Raw genomic sequence first — 17,165 nt, forward strand, 5'->3', positions numbered from 1 at the left:
GAGGTCTACAAGGGTGGTGTAACGAGTGCCAATGCAACGCCTGCGATGTAACAGCGGTTCGCTCGATACGCCAACGTGGGTTTCTAACGATGCTTTTATTGTTAGTTCACGTCATAGGCGGTACGGTAAATTCGCGGAGTGAGAGAGGGAGAGAAACGTACGTGGGGATCGAGAAAAGAGAGAGAGAGAGAGAGAAGTAGAGAGAGTGCTGCATATGCGAGAATATTCGCGAATCGCGAAGCGAAGTTACGTTCCAAAGATCACGATCTTGACAAGTCGTTCTTTAAGTCAGATACGGAGCGTGGAATCCAGTGAAGGGTATTATCGCACTCGGCACTCGGAGGAAACAGAAGCGGTTCCCACAATCCAGCAGCCTGCAAGGGAGTCCTGGAGCAGGAGAGTCGAAGGCAGGCCGCTCTTTGATCAGGCTTTCAGAGCACTTCGAAAAGCAGTTCGTTATTTTGAGATGAAATTCTCTCGCCTCTTTTGTCGCCCTTTCAAGGGAACGCGCGGTCTCAAACTTGGAGTGGGGAGGAAGATGAATGGAGAGTTGGATTTTGATCGGTAGAATCTTTCTGATTGTGGCTGAAAAAAATAATCGCTGAAATGGATTTCGGAAATTTATATCTAAAAGCTTTTCAAGTATTCTTCAGAAGCCAATCCTATAAATGAAATGAAGTTTTTTCGTCTGTGAATAACTTCCAGGATTTTTGAACTTGTTCGTTAACTTTAATTAGAAAAAACTGAGAAAGTAGCAATTGAAATTTATATAATCACGTACGTTATATTTTAGAAATCAAAAATGATTGCTTCGTTCGATCATTTGATGAAGGAATCGTAAATTGAATCAATTTTTATTCATCTTTCTATACCGAACCTGAATCTGTAGAATCAGCTATGTCTTAGATAGTACATATATGTCGATCGAGTTGAATATAACAAATTTATTTTGATCAAACAATTTTGAATAGAAGCAATCGTATCATTTTTTCCACAAAAATAATTTTGAGTTTTAGACAAACTTTGTCTACACGGCTCTTCTTCCATTGAATTTCGCAAAGATGCATTGTTAAATAACTTTCGAAAAAATTCGCAGGGTAAAATTTAATCAAGGTAAACTAAACGGGGGATCCGATTCTTGATAATAACTTTTGTACTTTCATTTTGCTTCTCTCTGGATGACTGCGAGAGGTGACGTTTCACAAACAGCGACTCCACCGCAATCGCACTCCGAAAAACCAGTCAACCGAGATAATAAAATTGCGCTGTGCAAAAATTTCCTTGAGAAAGTTGAGTTGTTCACTTGAAATACCCTGCAAAGTCCGGATTTGTTGGTAATAAAAATTATTGCTCAAATCTTGTTCTGAAAACGTGTAACAATATAATTTGCAGTCTGTGTAACGAAAACAAATCGTTTTTTTGCTCACGACATCTATGTTGAGTATTCACTTCATATTTAGTGAGACAGATCAGATCCACAACATCAAGATATGGCCATGATTTCATGTGTGTTGCACAATGGTTTGGAGTATATGAATTAAATACCTGCACCCAGCAGAATGATCTATCTGAATGTAAACCTACCGCATAATTTGTATGCGACTGATGTATTTTGTTAATTTTCGATAAAAAATCTATCAAATACCGGACAATATATAGCAGAAATTAAAACGTTTCGGTTCATACGAGGAAACATGGGCTCGATTAAAATATACTTTTTCATGGCAAAAAATATTCGTTATTTACAACGATCGATAATAATTCACTTGTCGTCTGTATTTAAATAAATTATTTCGCAGATTTTTCTTGGATCTTGAACTTGAACTTTTTGTTGCCAAAATGGAATCGGACGTGCAGTAAACGATAATTTTTACATTTAATAAATTCACACAAGGTTCAGTTCTCCGTACTTATAGCGAAGTGAACGTATACGAAGACAAATGGAATCGCCATAATGGACGATTAAAACATCCTTGCAAAATATCGTACGGAAAAATATCTGAACACCTTTTTACTTTCCGTTATCGGTAAAGGCGAACAACTTGTCCAGGGTAGGTAACCGCATTAGTGTTCTGTAGTAAAGCAACTGGGTCAGTTGTCCTCTCCAGTCTGCGATTCTTTCATACCGCATACATGCGACTAGATAAGTACAATCTTTAACGATTTATCGAATCGGAGGCGTGCTGGAATTGCAATTGTATATTTGTGCGTGGATTGAAGGCGAGCGTATGCGCATAATTTTATGCCCTCGTAGACAGATCGACGGGGAATAATGAGCCGATATAATTGTCATATCGTTAGCAAGGCTTGTTCCGATCGTTATACGCACCGACTGACTGCGGTTATTTTGCGTTATGAAACGACGAACAGCCTTCGCTCTATTTGTCCCCCAGCTTCACCGCTTTGCGGACTTGGACATAAATTTCATATTTAATTGCTCCGCTATATTGCTGCGGCGAAATAGTTTTACATTTTACTCATTATCTATATTATAACCAGAAATAGAAATCCAAGTTCCTTCTCGCCGAAGGAATGATTTCTGTTTAGTATGAATCAATTACCGGTAAACACCGATGCTGCATATTCGTAACTTGTTTGATCTTTCTCTCAACGATGTCTCACTGTTATCAGATTTGTGGTATGAGAATGGTCTGCACGTAATTGAGGCGAAAAGAGTTGTAATTACCTGTTCAACTGAGCGGCTATATTCACAATTCAGTGAAAGTAAATATAGCCAGGATATGTCTGTAGTGAACTGGAGAGATCGCAGGAACTTTGAGAAAAATCTCTGGTAATTTTTTCAGAGCACCCGACGACGTTGAGTATTTTTGCTGATTAATGGTTCTGTGATCTTTTAGTAAGTTCTGTATATTTCATCAGATGTGACACTGACGTGACATTCTAAATTCGAATCGAAAGTCAGTCCCTGAAACTAGTAAATTCGTCCTCTGTCAGATTTCGGTTAGATAGGTGAAATAACATTTTTGTAGTAAAAGAAGTAGGTAAATCGGACCATCGAATAAAAATCCATCAGACATGCAGGCACGATAGGTATAATGCAATCTTTATTATACTCAGATCATAAAAGGAAAGATAGCATGTGGAAAATAAATACATATATACTATAACTACTTAAGTACAATAAATAAACGAATAAATATCAGCTTCTGCGCAATTCGCATTCCTGTGTATCGCGTAGTGTGCTTCGGATTTTCGAACGATCTTATAACTAACTAGAAGCCCGTTGCGGCTCCGCCCACGAATATTTTCAAATGCTTCTTGTGACACGACTGTTAGACATAGCCATATGATCTCATAGACTTTTTTGCGGAGCTTTTCAAGACATAGAAAACTCTTGAACATAACTTTCCTCTATCTGTAAGTGTTTAGTCAGCGATCGCTTAAGTGCGTGATCTCGTTCTGGCCTGGCTTACAAACATCGTTATACCTCTAAAACCATTGATCTGGTTGTAACGAAATATAGTCTAAAACCTAGCAAAAAGTTGTAGCTATCCATCGAAAAAAGAATAATCAAAATCGGTTCACTCGTTCTGAAGTTACGAGCGAAAATACGTACAAACAGGCAGAGAGAAGTTGAGTTTTATGTAATCCAGAGAAGATAAGAACACGCGGACCGGAACTGGCGAATTTTTAAAAATCAAACCCGGTTACCGACGGTCAAACTTTGCGGTCGCATTGCGTAACGGTCGTTCATACCAGCAGCGCGTTACACGTGGGCAACGCAATACCTAGGACAGAGTTCCGTCGGGCTGCAGCTATACATGGACACACGGTGCCACTCGTGCCTGTGTAAACAGGGTTGCGGAGCTCCTGATGCCCGGCTTTGGCGGATAGGAAACACATGTTCGCTAGACCGTTAAGTCGGTTGAACACCACAGGTCTACGTTACTCAGGTATCTCTTTGCCTGCCTGCGAGTGCTCGGCCACTCGATTCGCCTCGAATGCTATTAACGATGCCGATGCTGAAACGTCACCGTGATTTATGTCGGGACACGGACGGTTGGCCTACTTCGCTTGACCGTTTTCGCTTCCTGGACCTAATTTCGCGGGATGCTGGGACGCGTTTGATGATCACCCGGGTGTCGATAATTTTTACAATATTTTACGGAGACACGGAACGACGGAAAATCATTGGTTTTTGTAAACTTTTCGTAGAAAACTGTGGTGCGTTACTGAAAATTTTGATTATATACAGTTATCTATAACAAATTAAAAAGTCGATTGACTCGAAATGTTGAAAGAAAATTTCTGTAAATTTTTGTGATAGAGTACGAACTTCTATGACAAATTATGATAATTGACAGTTTTCTACGATGAAACTAACAAAACCATTAGCCATAAAAATGAAAATAAAATTCCCTACAACTTTTCGAGAATTGTATGAATTCCTACCAAATTCTATAATCGAAAAAAAATAGTTATAATTTCACGCAGGTAATCGTAGATACTGCGAGTTTTTACAAGTCATGCGGAAATCTACAACTCGGAACTGATGTAATTGTTTCTCATAGAATTTTTATGGTAAATATTAATTTCCGGGCACGGTTCTCTACTCGATTACGAATATTTTCGAAAAAGTATGAAATACTATTCATGAATCACTGGTAGATGTCACGCTTTTCTAAACGAGCAGTAGTCGTTTATTTAGATCAGGAATTTTGCGATATTCCACAAACAATAATGTCCATTTCAATAATTGATGTGTATGGAATATGGCCATGATAAATTAAGCCATTCTAAATTTGTCTATGTAAATCACGAAATTCTGTTAAAAAAAATCTTATCTAAGAACTACGATCGTGTTTTGAATTCTCTGCAAAATTGTAGAGATTTTGGTGAGAGACCATACAATTTTTTTTTCACCAGAAGAATTCTGAGTATAAGCCAAAATTCGGTATTTTCTGGAGAACGGCGGATGATCAACTAATTGTACGGTGGTAGCTGATCGAAGACGGCGATTATTGAATGTACTGACTTGTAGAAAACCGATTCATTGATTAATTTTACATTATTATTCATAACCGCAGATGTTGATTTTAGCAAATCCTGCTGACTCGCTAGGTTTGGACTGACCGATGAGAGTGAGAGAGGTTTGAGAACCTGTCTGCGTATAAAATCCATGATTAATGTGAAACGCAACACGTGGGCGGTTTACAATGTGGTAAATCTAGATATTGGAATTGGATTTGTGTGGCTGAGGAATCTCGAATGCTCAGGACAACGTTGCTATGGGGTTCTGAATCGTTTTTGCCTCGATTTTCTGCAAATTTTTCTACAAAACTCTACTGGTAGCTTCTCTAACTGTACACACTTTTTCAGACGTAGTTTTCTACATTTGTCACAACATTGTTGTTAGCTTACTTCTTTCGAAATGCTTCGAATATGGCCACTCTGTATTTTCCTATACATCGTGTTGCAAGAATTCATTCCCTTTCTACGGCCGATACTTAATCCCAGTGGGATTGATTTCTCTCTAGTCCTCTGACAAAATATAAATTTCTGCAAATTTGCAGAGTTATAATCTCCTCTCGTTAGAATCTTGGCTTTGAACCAGTTGCATTTTATATCACGAATTGAATAAAGTCCAGTCGAAGGTAGGAATCCATTGGAATGAAGTTAAATATACATTCTTTCCAATTAACAAGGTAGGTAACCATCCGATCAAAAAGACCTACCGATATTTTCAAAATATCATCTCAAAAACGTATAAAAAAAAAAACAAGAAAAAAAAAATGCAGAGCCATGAGGAAAATTCACTTTGATTAGTTAATTAAAAAGTGAAAAAACTCCCTAAACATGTCTAAATAACTTTCTTCCCAGCACCTGTATGACGTGAAGTGAAAGAAATTTCATCGATCAATTTTGTAAAAAAATTAGCAGGTGAAAATCTTGGCTAAGATTCTAGGCCTCGTTATCGACATCGCTATCGACCGAGGGCAGCATAGTTGTCGGTGGTTCGGTTGGCCACTTTCCCGCTGTCGCCGCAGGTTCCTTCGTGGTTGGAGGATCGGTGATGAAAATTGGACCCAGTGGTTCGACGGTCTGCTCGTCCTTGTGCTCGACGGGTTCGTCGTCGTCAAGTCTGTCTTCTTCAAGCGCCTGGCTGCCCTCTTCGACATCCGGTTTCACCGGCGCCTCTTCAACGAGGCTGGAAAGCGTCACGACGCTTTCTTCCGTTGACGTCGCCGGCATCTCGAATTGCGTCGGTGTGTTGATCGGCATAGGCGGCATCAATTCCGTCGCTGGTACTGTCGTCTCGATCTGACACTGACGACCCATGTAACCCATCGGGCAAATGCATCTGAAATGCAAATTTACATTGATGTTGAGGTTTCTCTGTGGGGTGAACTGATTGTGAGTGGGGTTGTTTGCTTTTTGTGGGAGCGCTGTGTATTCAAGGTGGTTGGCTAGTAAGAATCGATGTTTTTTGATAATTTTATTACGAGATATTCGTATAACATATTTGTAAAACTGTTATATTTGCTGCTGCGAAGATTTTTTTTAAAATGAAAAAATACAAATTGTAAAAATTATAAGCAAAAGCTTAGATATAGATGCTTTACATTTAGCATGCAAAAATTGTTACTTATAATTCAAAAAATGGAAGTTTCTTGTCCTGAGAATATTACTTGTAGAATATTCCGAAAATAGCAAGTAATTAATATTTATTCACTTACAACTGTGTTAAATGAAGTTGTGAAACGTAGTTCACTTTCTATCCAATATGACGGGGATTGTTTTAAGGGGATATTGTAGTTCTCGTGTAAAAATAGTACATTTCGTAACGACGATGGATAAGGCTTTTTGACGAGACGTGAGGTTTAAAGTACGAGCCGAAGGCAAGTGCTGTAATGCGCGAGTCAAAAAACCTTATGCCTCCGAGTTTAGTTCCGTATCTTTTATCACAAGAGCTAAGAAATCACGATGAAGTTACGATTTTAAGGTTAGAGTGCTAAAAAAGCCTTTTCAGAAAAAATCATTCTCGTATCCAGAGAAGAATCTAGAAATATTATGACAAAGATAGCCGAGTAATTATGAGCATACCTGAAATTTCCGTCTTCCGGAATGACGCTGATGCAAGTTCCGTTATTCTTACAAGAATCTGGGTTCTCATCACAGTAGGTCAATTTCTCATTGCAGAGATCTCCAGTCCAGCCAGGTTGGCACCGACACTCCCACGGCCTTTTGCAAGTGCCGTGAACGCATCCTGGGTAAGGAACACACTCTGTGCAGTTTGGCCCGTTCCAGCCAACCCGGCATCTGCAAGTTTCAGGGCGTCGACACCCTCCATGTTCCCTGCTGCATCCCTTCGCGCAGATTGCTGTCAAAGTCCAAGAGAATTAAGTGAAACGTTGCTCACGATGTTGGCTTTATACTGTACGGTATAAAGCCAACTAGTACGGTAGTGGAACAGAGTGACAGTACGGTAAAGTGGAACTAGCCAAATCGGTTGCTGAATATCCAAGAATACTTAGAAAAAAGAGTCAAGACAATCGACGCTTCGGTTTTATTGACTTTTCGCAACTAGTCGATACACGGCGGATATGTGCGAATGTTCATATGATGAGTGATAGAAGTGTTGGATTCACAGTAAATAACCGTTTTCACAGTCTTCGATCAACATCATTCAAAACAGTTGACGGCAAGGTAGATTCTCGAGATTCCAAGGGTAAGTAATTGAATCAGCCTCGGAAATGCATTATAAGCCTCTTGGATAACTCGAGTGGCGCGGCTTGGTGGCAGATTCAGGCAACACGTGGACGTGCGAGTGCGGTCAGCTGTACGGTTTATGTATCAATTCAATTAAAAAGTGCTCTGCGAAATAAACAAAAAATGGGTGGTACGAGGTACTGTTGTGTCGTGGATTGCAAAAATACCCAATTGAAAAATCCAGAGTTAACTTTTTATTCGTTTCCGAGACGAAATTGGGAAATTAGCAAGAGAAATGAGTGGATAAAAGCTGTCAGAAGAATGTAAGTATCATTATAACAATTTGATGTAAAGAATTAACGTATTGAAAATATACAAACGTCAGATTTTCTTAAATGTTTTATTTTTATAGTACACCAGATAACAAGCCGTGGCAGTCGAATAAGAACACTCGGATCTGCAGTGCTCATTTTATTGGTGGCAAGCAGTCTAACGTAAGGAGATACATCTACATTTTCCATTTCTGTTTTGCATTTATAGATGCAAAGTTCCTGAAAATATATTTTTTTACATTATTATTGAACTATTCATTTATCTCATAATTAATACATACCTCTAATTTCACTTCGTACGGCGGATTATGTACTCTCGTCTGTGGTATTACTTTCCCACCGACGATTCGTTCTCCACTAGCTTCATCATCAATTTCGACGACCTACTGAACATGATGGCTTTGGAATAGTTTATATCCTATAAATGTTTAATTAATTGATCATCGTATTGTTAGTAATACGATAATCTTGAAAATAAATACGTCGTAAAAATCACAATGAATTTGAAAGAATATCTCATATGTTTCGTGCATTTACTTACCTTGCGACACAGATTTTCCGCAAATGAATTCTGCATGGATATTCTGAAATCCACATTTGATGATAGTGTGGCTCATAATATCACTTTTAATTTTGCATTGCACTAAATAAAACAATAATTTAAAACGTGCCGTGATTTATATGTGAATCATATGTTTACTGGTATGAAAACAACGTCCTCGAGTTGCCGCCGTTAACCGGCAGATAGCGTTGCCGTCGTTTCGCCATGATATCCAAGAGGCGTATTATAATTTTGATGTACAGTCGAGTGTTCGATTCCGACGAATGAAATACAGTTTATCTGGATCGCGCACCGTGTAAGCCTTACCATAGAGTGGAGACCATAGGTATAACGACTATGAGAGTTCAGATAGTGATTTCGTGTCTTCCTAATTCACTGCGCCGCAACAAAATACGGAAGCCTCAAAAAGTGAGTAAAATACTGGATGATTAATCGAATATATAGATACGCGCGAGATGGGCTTGTGCACGTTCCAGTTAAGGGGCCGTCCATTAATCACGTAAGCCTTGAAAGGGGGGGGGGGTTGACAAAAGTCACGAAATGTCACAAGGGGGGGGGGGGGGGGGGTGTAATAAGATATCACGTGTATTTATTTTACCATTATTAACCTTTCTATCTAGACGTTTTCATCATGGTCCTTAATATCAGAATAAGATAAGATTATATTTTATATCTGTACTTAGGATAATATTCTAAGATATTCTGAAGAATTTTAGATTTTTTTTAGATACTAAAAATACACGTGATGTTGGGTGGGGGGAAGGGGGGGGGGTAGTCTTCAACCTCACCACGTATCACCAAGGGGGAGGAGGGGTTGAAAAATGCTTAAAAAAAGATCACGTGATTAACGGACGGCCCCTAAGGTACATTTTGGTGATTCTGACCGATTCCGGGGCACGTATGTAAGTACAAACATGAAATCCGATGAGAATCGTTTGATATGTCGGTAAACCAGTCGGTAAGATCGTGCCCCGACATATCAGGTGGGTCGGATATTGAACAGTATCAGTGCGTGCGTTACTGACGTATCAAACGGTTCTCATCGGATTTTCTGTTTGAGCCAAATACACATGTCCTTAAAGCGGTCGAAATCCAGCACGTTCGGTGTACTTATTGGCACATTACCGTAAAGGATATGGTCGTGTGAAAAAAAGACGACGGAAGAAGTGTCTTTTAGTGTTTTTTCAAATACTTCGACTTTCTTCAATAAATAGGACGAATATTTTATACTTATATATAGGCTCTTCATTTTCACACAACATCTAGCTATCTAAGATTTATCTTGAGTAAATTTGAGAGAGTTAAAAATCATTGATACAATACCGAAAATAACTAAGTGTAATGCTTTTCGACTGAAAATAGTAGCAAAAAAACAACCTTTATTACGCATCCTGCAAATATAGAATTGACATCGTGAGCAAAACTATCTCCGTTTAAATTATTTTATCGCATTCATATTTTCACCGATAGTATTCCAATGATTTTCTAAGCCTGACGTGTGAAAAAGTTGCGGTATATTTGCATCGTGATGAGAGGTATCTGAACAAACAATGCATACGTACTACATAAAACGTAATCCACGTTGATCACGACCTCGTCAAGTACATTTCGTACTTCCCACATCAACTCGCAATTTGACGGCGGCCATTGATCAGACTCTATAATTTTTGTGAGACTCGACCCACTCTACTCGACTGAGTAGATTCTTGATTGCGGGTTAAGATCACTGAAATATAGCTGGCTTTCCGGAGAGACATAGGTCAGAGGTTACAGGTCAGAAGTGCTGTCTCTCTTGCACCGGTATAGTTTTTTGAAAAGCTTCTACTTCAGAAATGAGTGCCCTTTTCACACGTGTTTTCTTTTGTAAATCAGTGACATTACAATTTTTTATCAAACTCTCCCACGCATGTGTCAGAAGAAGGAGACAACACATCCCTTCGATGCTATCTCTCTCCGGAACTCCCACCTGCACTTCAGTGATCGGCCCTGTATCATTATATTTCAGTGTTTAAAATATTTTGATCGTTGTGTCACGTGACCGATTTGAAAGTTTTCACCAGAGTTCATCTCATTCTTTCGTAAAACATTGAATTGATTTGGAACAAAACATCATCCAGAATTTTCATCTATTTATTTCGCCGCGAGACAGGCTTTGAAGTTATATTTTGAAAATTATTAGATGATCAATTCATCAGATAATTCATAGGTCCTAGGTAACCAGAGCTTTCTTTCTGGCCTCAAAGTGATCATACCATCAAAAATTTCGAATCGAATGAATCTTTAACGAAAGAACGAGTTGGATTCTCATAAAAAAAAACATTAAAATCGGTCACGTGACACCACGCTCGAAAAACTCTTCAAAAAGCAGTCCGATGGCGGATGCCGTGCTTTTCTATTCTGATCATTCTTCCAATCACGATACTCGATTCAAACCGATTTTCCATTCCATCGTGTGAAGTTATCGCTAATTGAGACCGCACTTACGTGTCTGGCATAAGAAACCAGTCCACCCTGGTTCGCAGCGGCACTCAAGAGGCCCTTGACACGTTCCGTGGACGCAGCCTGGCAGAACGGCACACTCTTTACACTTGTATCCTTGCCAGCCGAGTCTGCACCTGTGGACAGAGACGAGGCGATGGAATGCGATCGGATGAGAGACAGTCGGTGGATAAGTCTTTCGAGGCTGACAGCCCTCGCCAGGCTTTTTACCTGCATTCGCCTGGTTTTTCGCAGTATCCTCTGGCGGGGTGACAGTCTGAGCTGCATATCGGCTCGGAGCAGAAAGGTCCCGACCATCCTGGATCGCAGGCACACTCGAAGCTCACGTTGCACCTGGAGTGGGCGAATGTTTTGAGCTTGGATTAGTGAAATCAACTCGTGAACCTGAAAGTTTTGGCGTTAAACCTGCAGATGCGTCATGAAGACGAGAAAAATGTTTCATGCAAAGTTATCAGACTGTTTCAGATTCGGGTAATGTTTTTAACTTCTGGCTGGATAAGGCTTAGACGATATTTCTTGCCGAACTGAAAATCCGCACAAAATAAAAGGTTTTTAAATGAAGTTTTAGAAGTGCTTCATAACGTGTGATGTTTCACCGTTTAAATACCTAACGTGTAAAAAAGTATACTCATTACGGTTTCTTTGCGGAATCGACCAAAATAATCGCGTATAATAGTTTTACAGTTAGAGTGGCTTCATTTTAACCAACAACTCTCTTGTAGATCTTGAAAGTTAGCATAGGTCCGTTATTGTGAACAAAAAATCCTGATTTTGCTGATATCTGGTTTCTGGTTGTACCAACGTGAAAAAGTTGTTATCATTTTCGAGGATAATTAATTATCAATGGGATTGTATCGATATATAAACACTCACGATTATTTTAGAAAATTGGGTAAGGAAATTATTATTACTTGTGTATCTAACGCTTAGACCTTGTTTCAGTACCAAAAAAAAAAAACATGTTACCCTAATTAAAAATTGTCTGATCCTTATAAGAAGATATACGAATAACCGATTATACGTTGTGTTTTGCACGAGTGTGTCATTCGTACCGTTATAAGCATTTGCGTTGAAATAGCGAAATTTTAGAACGACGCCGCGACGTGAGTCACGGAGATAAGTGGTCTCCGATCAGAGGTCACTGGCACAGCTTTTGAAATCTTATTTCAATTAGTAATCAACCGTTTATTGCAGTCAAGTTGTTTTTTTTAACGCATATATAACCGTGCCGGTATTTTGGCTGTGGGGACGTGCATCACCAAATTTTTATACCCAAGGAAGTAAAATTTCGACATTTAAATCTGCGCTTGTGAGTTGAGAAATTATCATTAAATTTTGGAACTGCAATATGAAAAAGCGCTTCGCACTGACGCGAATCGATTTAACAGATTTCCAAGTCGTTCATAACGGTTCGTGCCGAGATTTATGCATTTCATTGGTTGCTGCAGAATTTATTCCCTCCGTGGAAGTTTTTAGTACGCGACTGGGGTCACGGAGAGATCGGTGATCCGTGATATTTAACACACAGCATCACCAATAGTTGCGTTTTACGCTCGGAAACCCGCTGCAGCGACTCGAGTAACATTCATGAATACCTGCCGTGCTGACACAACGGTAAAGCGACGCATTTGTCACATAGTTCTCCATAGAAGCCGAATTTGCATTGACATTCACCGGGACGACGGCAGTATCCTTGGAGTGGGTCACATCCTTTCCTGCACACTGGAACGTCGCACAAGTCTCCCCTCCATCCTGAAAAGCGTTTAAGAGATGAAAGGGTTAGCCTTTTGTCGATTAAATTAATTTACGCAAATTCGTTACGAATATACTGAATTATCGTGGGATAAATCTGACAACTAAATTTTTCGGATTTTGCTATATGTTCAATTTTTTTTTTACAGCACGGTACGATTTTACGCGTGCATCCGTGATTTCTAATGTTATAGTGTTGACATCGATGTGATTGTGTGATAATGTCTCTTTATGTGAGTTGCATTGAATGAAATTTCAAGGGGCAAAAACATTTGGATTGCTTCTTCTTGGAAATGAACATCGTTCGCTGGGTCAAGATTTTTAATATAAAAATCTCAAGTGTGACGCTGTGATAATTTATTGAAGAAACGAACCGTCGAATTATTAGCATTCTTATATTATATGCTCAAGGAATGACATATATTTATGCAAAAATGCAGTGATGCTATAATTTTGTGGTTTTCTGAATTTACACAAAATGGTCGAAGGCGATCGTTTCAAATATAAGTTTACTTTGGATTTCTTAAAAATTCCGCAAAGATTTGGAAAAATCAAATTCATCTTCTATATAATTTCAACGTGCTTTCCATAGAAAAGCAAGTGTTTAAAAATTTATTTTGATATTCTAAAACATGAAGCATTGATTTTCCTAAATTCCAAATTTTTAAAGTGCTTAAAAATTGAAATAAGACTTTTTCATGCTGCCACGAATTCCATAATGATTGCAGCTGAAAATGAAATTTTTCAGAATTTCAAAACATGTTATACTTTGAGAAGATTCGAATATGTGTGATTAAAACAAATGAATTGAGGGTTTCAAAGTTGCTACTAGCACCTAAAATAAATATAACAACATAAAAACTGGTAAGGATCGAAAGTGACCGATTTGGCATGAAATGCTCCATATATCAAGTCAATTTTGAAGTTTAATGCTGCTTATTTTCAAGATCTACATTACAGTGTCGTGAAGGTTCTACTTCTAGGAGAAAAGTTGGGATTACTTAAGGAGAGGAGCAATTAAAACCGTTAAATCCTTTTGGCTGTTTATTTTGGGGCCCTCAAAAGTGAGCACAGCCACTTGAAAGGCAAAAAGAATATTCTAAAATTCACAATTCAATAAGTTCAAGGTTCTCGGTTTTGTTTTTATTTATAGGCAATAGGTGCCGAGGTATCATGACAACTTTTGATAGAATCGGTCGCTTTTTGAGGTTCCGAATGAAAAAAGAAAACGTTCAAATTCGGAAGTTCTTTAAATAAATCGTGGAACGTGTGGATAAAAAAGACAGAACATGCTGGTTACTGTTTTTCAAAAAGTTTGAAGAATATCAAAAGTGTAAGCATGCAATATGATGAAAGAGGATTTGAATTTTTTTTCTTGGTAAAAAGAAGTAGAACCGGTTGCTTTTCTTTTTCCTCTCCCATTTCTCTCTAAGACCAAAATACATATTTCTGGTCCTGATTGAACAATTGGCGAAACAACCATTTAATATCATAAGAAAATGTCAAACACACGTATAAGCGATGTCAGTGGCGTTTCCCGTTAAAAAGAAATCACGAATCTTCCGATTTGCAATTTGTTAAATGGCGGCAAAATCGACAAGATTCAAAAATCGTGAACATCATCCACTTGATTTTATAGGAATTGAAAACCTCTGTGCCACAATGAGTTACGTATGTTTGTGCATGATGAAAAAGTACGTCACAAAACAGTGAACTTTTTAAAACAACGTCTGAGTGCACAGCATGCAGGTTAGTCAATATAGTTACTGTAAATCAGAACCTGGTATCTACCCTAAATCAATGAAAATTGCTTCACAATTAGGGGAATGCACAGGATCCGGTAGAATAATGATGAGAACTTCATAAAAGGATGTAGCAGCCATTCTCTGTTCCCTGATTGTCAGAGCGATAAAAAAGAAAAAAGATCAGAAGCTTTTACGGTGGCGTTCAAATTACCTGGCAGACATTTCACGTCTCCTGCTTCGTCGCATACGTAGTGTGAATTGGGGTGCTGGGATGCTGGGATCTCGCAGGCCTGCTTCTTCCACTTTGGGACGTATCTGCTGCAAAAAAATAAGAAGACTGACCGTAAAGTCCCGCGTTACAGACGATCGAAATCAGTTTTAAGCCGCCTTAGGTCCTCGGCCGAAGGACCAGCAAAGCTATATATCGAGGCCTTACAGGGAGCAGTGCCATTAACTTCGATGTTTTCTTCGGTCGTGTCCAGATATCGGTACGGGATGAACTTCTGCCTCTCCAGGAATGCCGGTTCATTAATTATCCCGGAGAAATGGGGACTGAATCTCCAGTCTTTTTGTATTTCGTATTTTTGTATACCTCGAGTAGGAACTGGCGTTTTTGAGAATCATTTTGCCTTCGTTTCTTCGCTTACTTCTTACTGGGAATTTCGTTTGTAGCAATTGAAAGAATTACTCTCGTTATCGATAATTATCGCAGAGTTTGACAATTAGCAAAAATGTGTACGCTATGTAAGATATTTTCAAAGTCATAGGTTCAGTCACTTTTTTTTATGTTCCGTATAAATACTTTTCTCATTTTTCACTTTGAATATAAAACTGAAGAATAATGTTCATATGTTAAGACTCTAAAAGTTCACAGTTATTTCGACAATGAAACTAATTTTCAATGACGTCTGTTTTGCGGAAGATAGGTTTTATCACAAAAACGTCAAAACAGATTTGAAGAATTTTTATTTGATAGATTGATTGGAGAAGTAAGATCATACATTTTATTATCAATTTTCAGGTTAGAATACATTTTTTCTTCTCGATTGTACACTTCCCACAAAAAACTGACCTAGTGTTACGTAGGAATTTCCTTTTAAATTATGGAAATCGAAGAAATTTATGATTGATTTAAAATCTGATGTGAAGAATCAAATAATTCCATTTATGATTTTAAAAATTTTGAGAACAGTCTGGCCAATGCAGTATAATGTATGTATTAATCTATTAATAATTGACACAACAAATCTTTAACAAACACATTGAAACTCCGTCAAATACTAATACCCATTGAACGAGTCTTTATGCCTTTGGTTATTAATACATATTTTGTATATAAAACACTACAGAGCGTTACAAATTTATACTAGCATCACAATAAAATATATTTGTCATTGTATTTATCAAAGTTATTCAAATGAAAGTACAAAACTATGACGCAGTTAAAGAGTTCTCGCAGTTAAATCTTCGTTCCAGGACTCGTTCGAGTTCACGCATCTTTAACAAGTATATAAACTCTTAACTTGGAAATTGACGAAATACCGTATTTCATTAAAAAAAAATGTTTGTTGTATAAGATTTTCGAGAGAAAAGCAATTTCTGTCGCGTGAATAACAGGCATTTATGTATACGTAGAATCTGACTACTTTGGTACTTTTATTTTCGTCATAAAACTGGCAAATTTCGAAGGAATCGCATTATTTCAGTAATGTGTGTGTGAAGAAGATTGTTATCAACATTTCATGAAAAGTTGCAGACCCTTATTTAACCCTCATTACAACAAGACTATAATATTTTCTCAATTTGGAAGTCTGCGAAATGTCAACTGCTTAATTTCGACATAACTACAACCGTCAATTGCCGCGTACCTCAACAAATTGAGAGTCTGAATTCGTCAATTGTCATCTGGGATTTCACGTTTGGGAGTCGTTGTACCTCAACCTTGACTTATCTCTAGCTCTGACCACGCTGCGGCCCAACCAGATTAAGCCAAGAACGTTTCCTCGTCGTCAGAGTCGTCGCGAATGATGTTATAACTGATTACGTACCTGGTACCGGAGACGAGTGATACCGGTAGCAAAGTGATTCCGAAAAAGGGTGCGAGGAGTGAGACGGCACTGTGATCGCCGACTGGAATCACTTCTTGAACACCAAACAACAACGATACGAAGCCGATGAGGAGGATCATCTTGACTCGACTTCCCGGCCAAGACTGAGGCGGAAGACCGGAGGAACCAGGAGAAGATAACGGGACCTTATTCGAGGTCACGGCACACTTTTCTGGCACTCGCCACCGACGCTTCACCGGTGCATTCGACCAAGTTCGTAGCCGGCACACATCCTCCTCTCATGTTTGAACGCACTTCTATAAAGAACCATGTAACCGTATGAGTAAAACTCACACATGCCCGGGTTTATTGAGTCATATGTGCCAGGCACCGGTAGCGTTGGGCTCTTTCTTCTGTTTTTTATGCCTCCACTAACGACTTCAAGTTCAATGCTCCTCTAGAAACTTCCGGAGAATTGACTCTTGCTGCGACGATACTTTGATTCGAACTCTCGAGCATCCACGAAGGTACGGCTTCGACTTGAACTCGAACTCTG

General features: G+C 38.7%; 1 protein-coding gene across 2 annotated transcripts; it reads right to left on the bottom strand.

Moving 5' to 3' along the window:
- Positions 1 to 5,820: 5,820 nt before the first annotated feature.
- LOC124184935 (delta-like protein 1) lies at positions 5,821 to 16,783 on the bottom strand. Of its 2 annotated transcripts, none has more exons than XM_046575180.1 (7): positions 16,610 to 16,783; positions 14,773 to 14,876; positions 12,660 to 12,816; positions 11,275 to 11,397; positions 11,050 to 11,180; positions 7,066 to 7,342; positions 5,821 to 6,322 (listed from the first exon to the last, which is right to left on the bottom strand). In XM_046575180.1, the coding sequence occupies exons 1-7, from the start codon at positions 16,747 to 16,749 to the stop codon at positions 5,923 to 5,925; spliced, it is 1,332 nt and encodes a 443-aa protein (XP_046431136.1). In that variant the 5' UTR covers positions 16,750 to 16,783; the 3' UTR covers positions 5,821 to 5,922. The 2 variants fall into 2 exon arrangements, with proteins under 2 accessions (XP_046431136.1, XP_046431135.1); XM_046575179.1 differs by having other exon boundaries at positions 14,773 to 14,879.
- Between the last annotated feature and the right edge of the window lie 382 nt (positions 16,784 to 17,165).

The sequence above is a fragment of the Neodiprion fabricii genome, chromosome 6 (genome assembly GCF_021155785.1).
Source record: "Neodiprion fabricii isolate iyNeoFabr1 chromosome 6, iyNeoFabr1.1, whole genome shotgun sequence".
Taxonomy (NCBI): domain Eukaryota; kingdom Metazoa; phylum Arthropoda; class Insecta; order Hymenoptera; family Diprionidae; genus Neodiprion; species Neodiprion fabricii.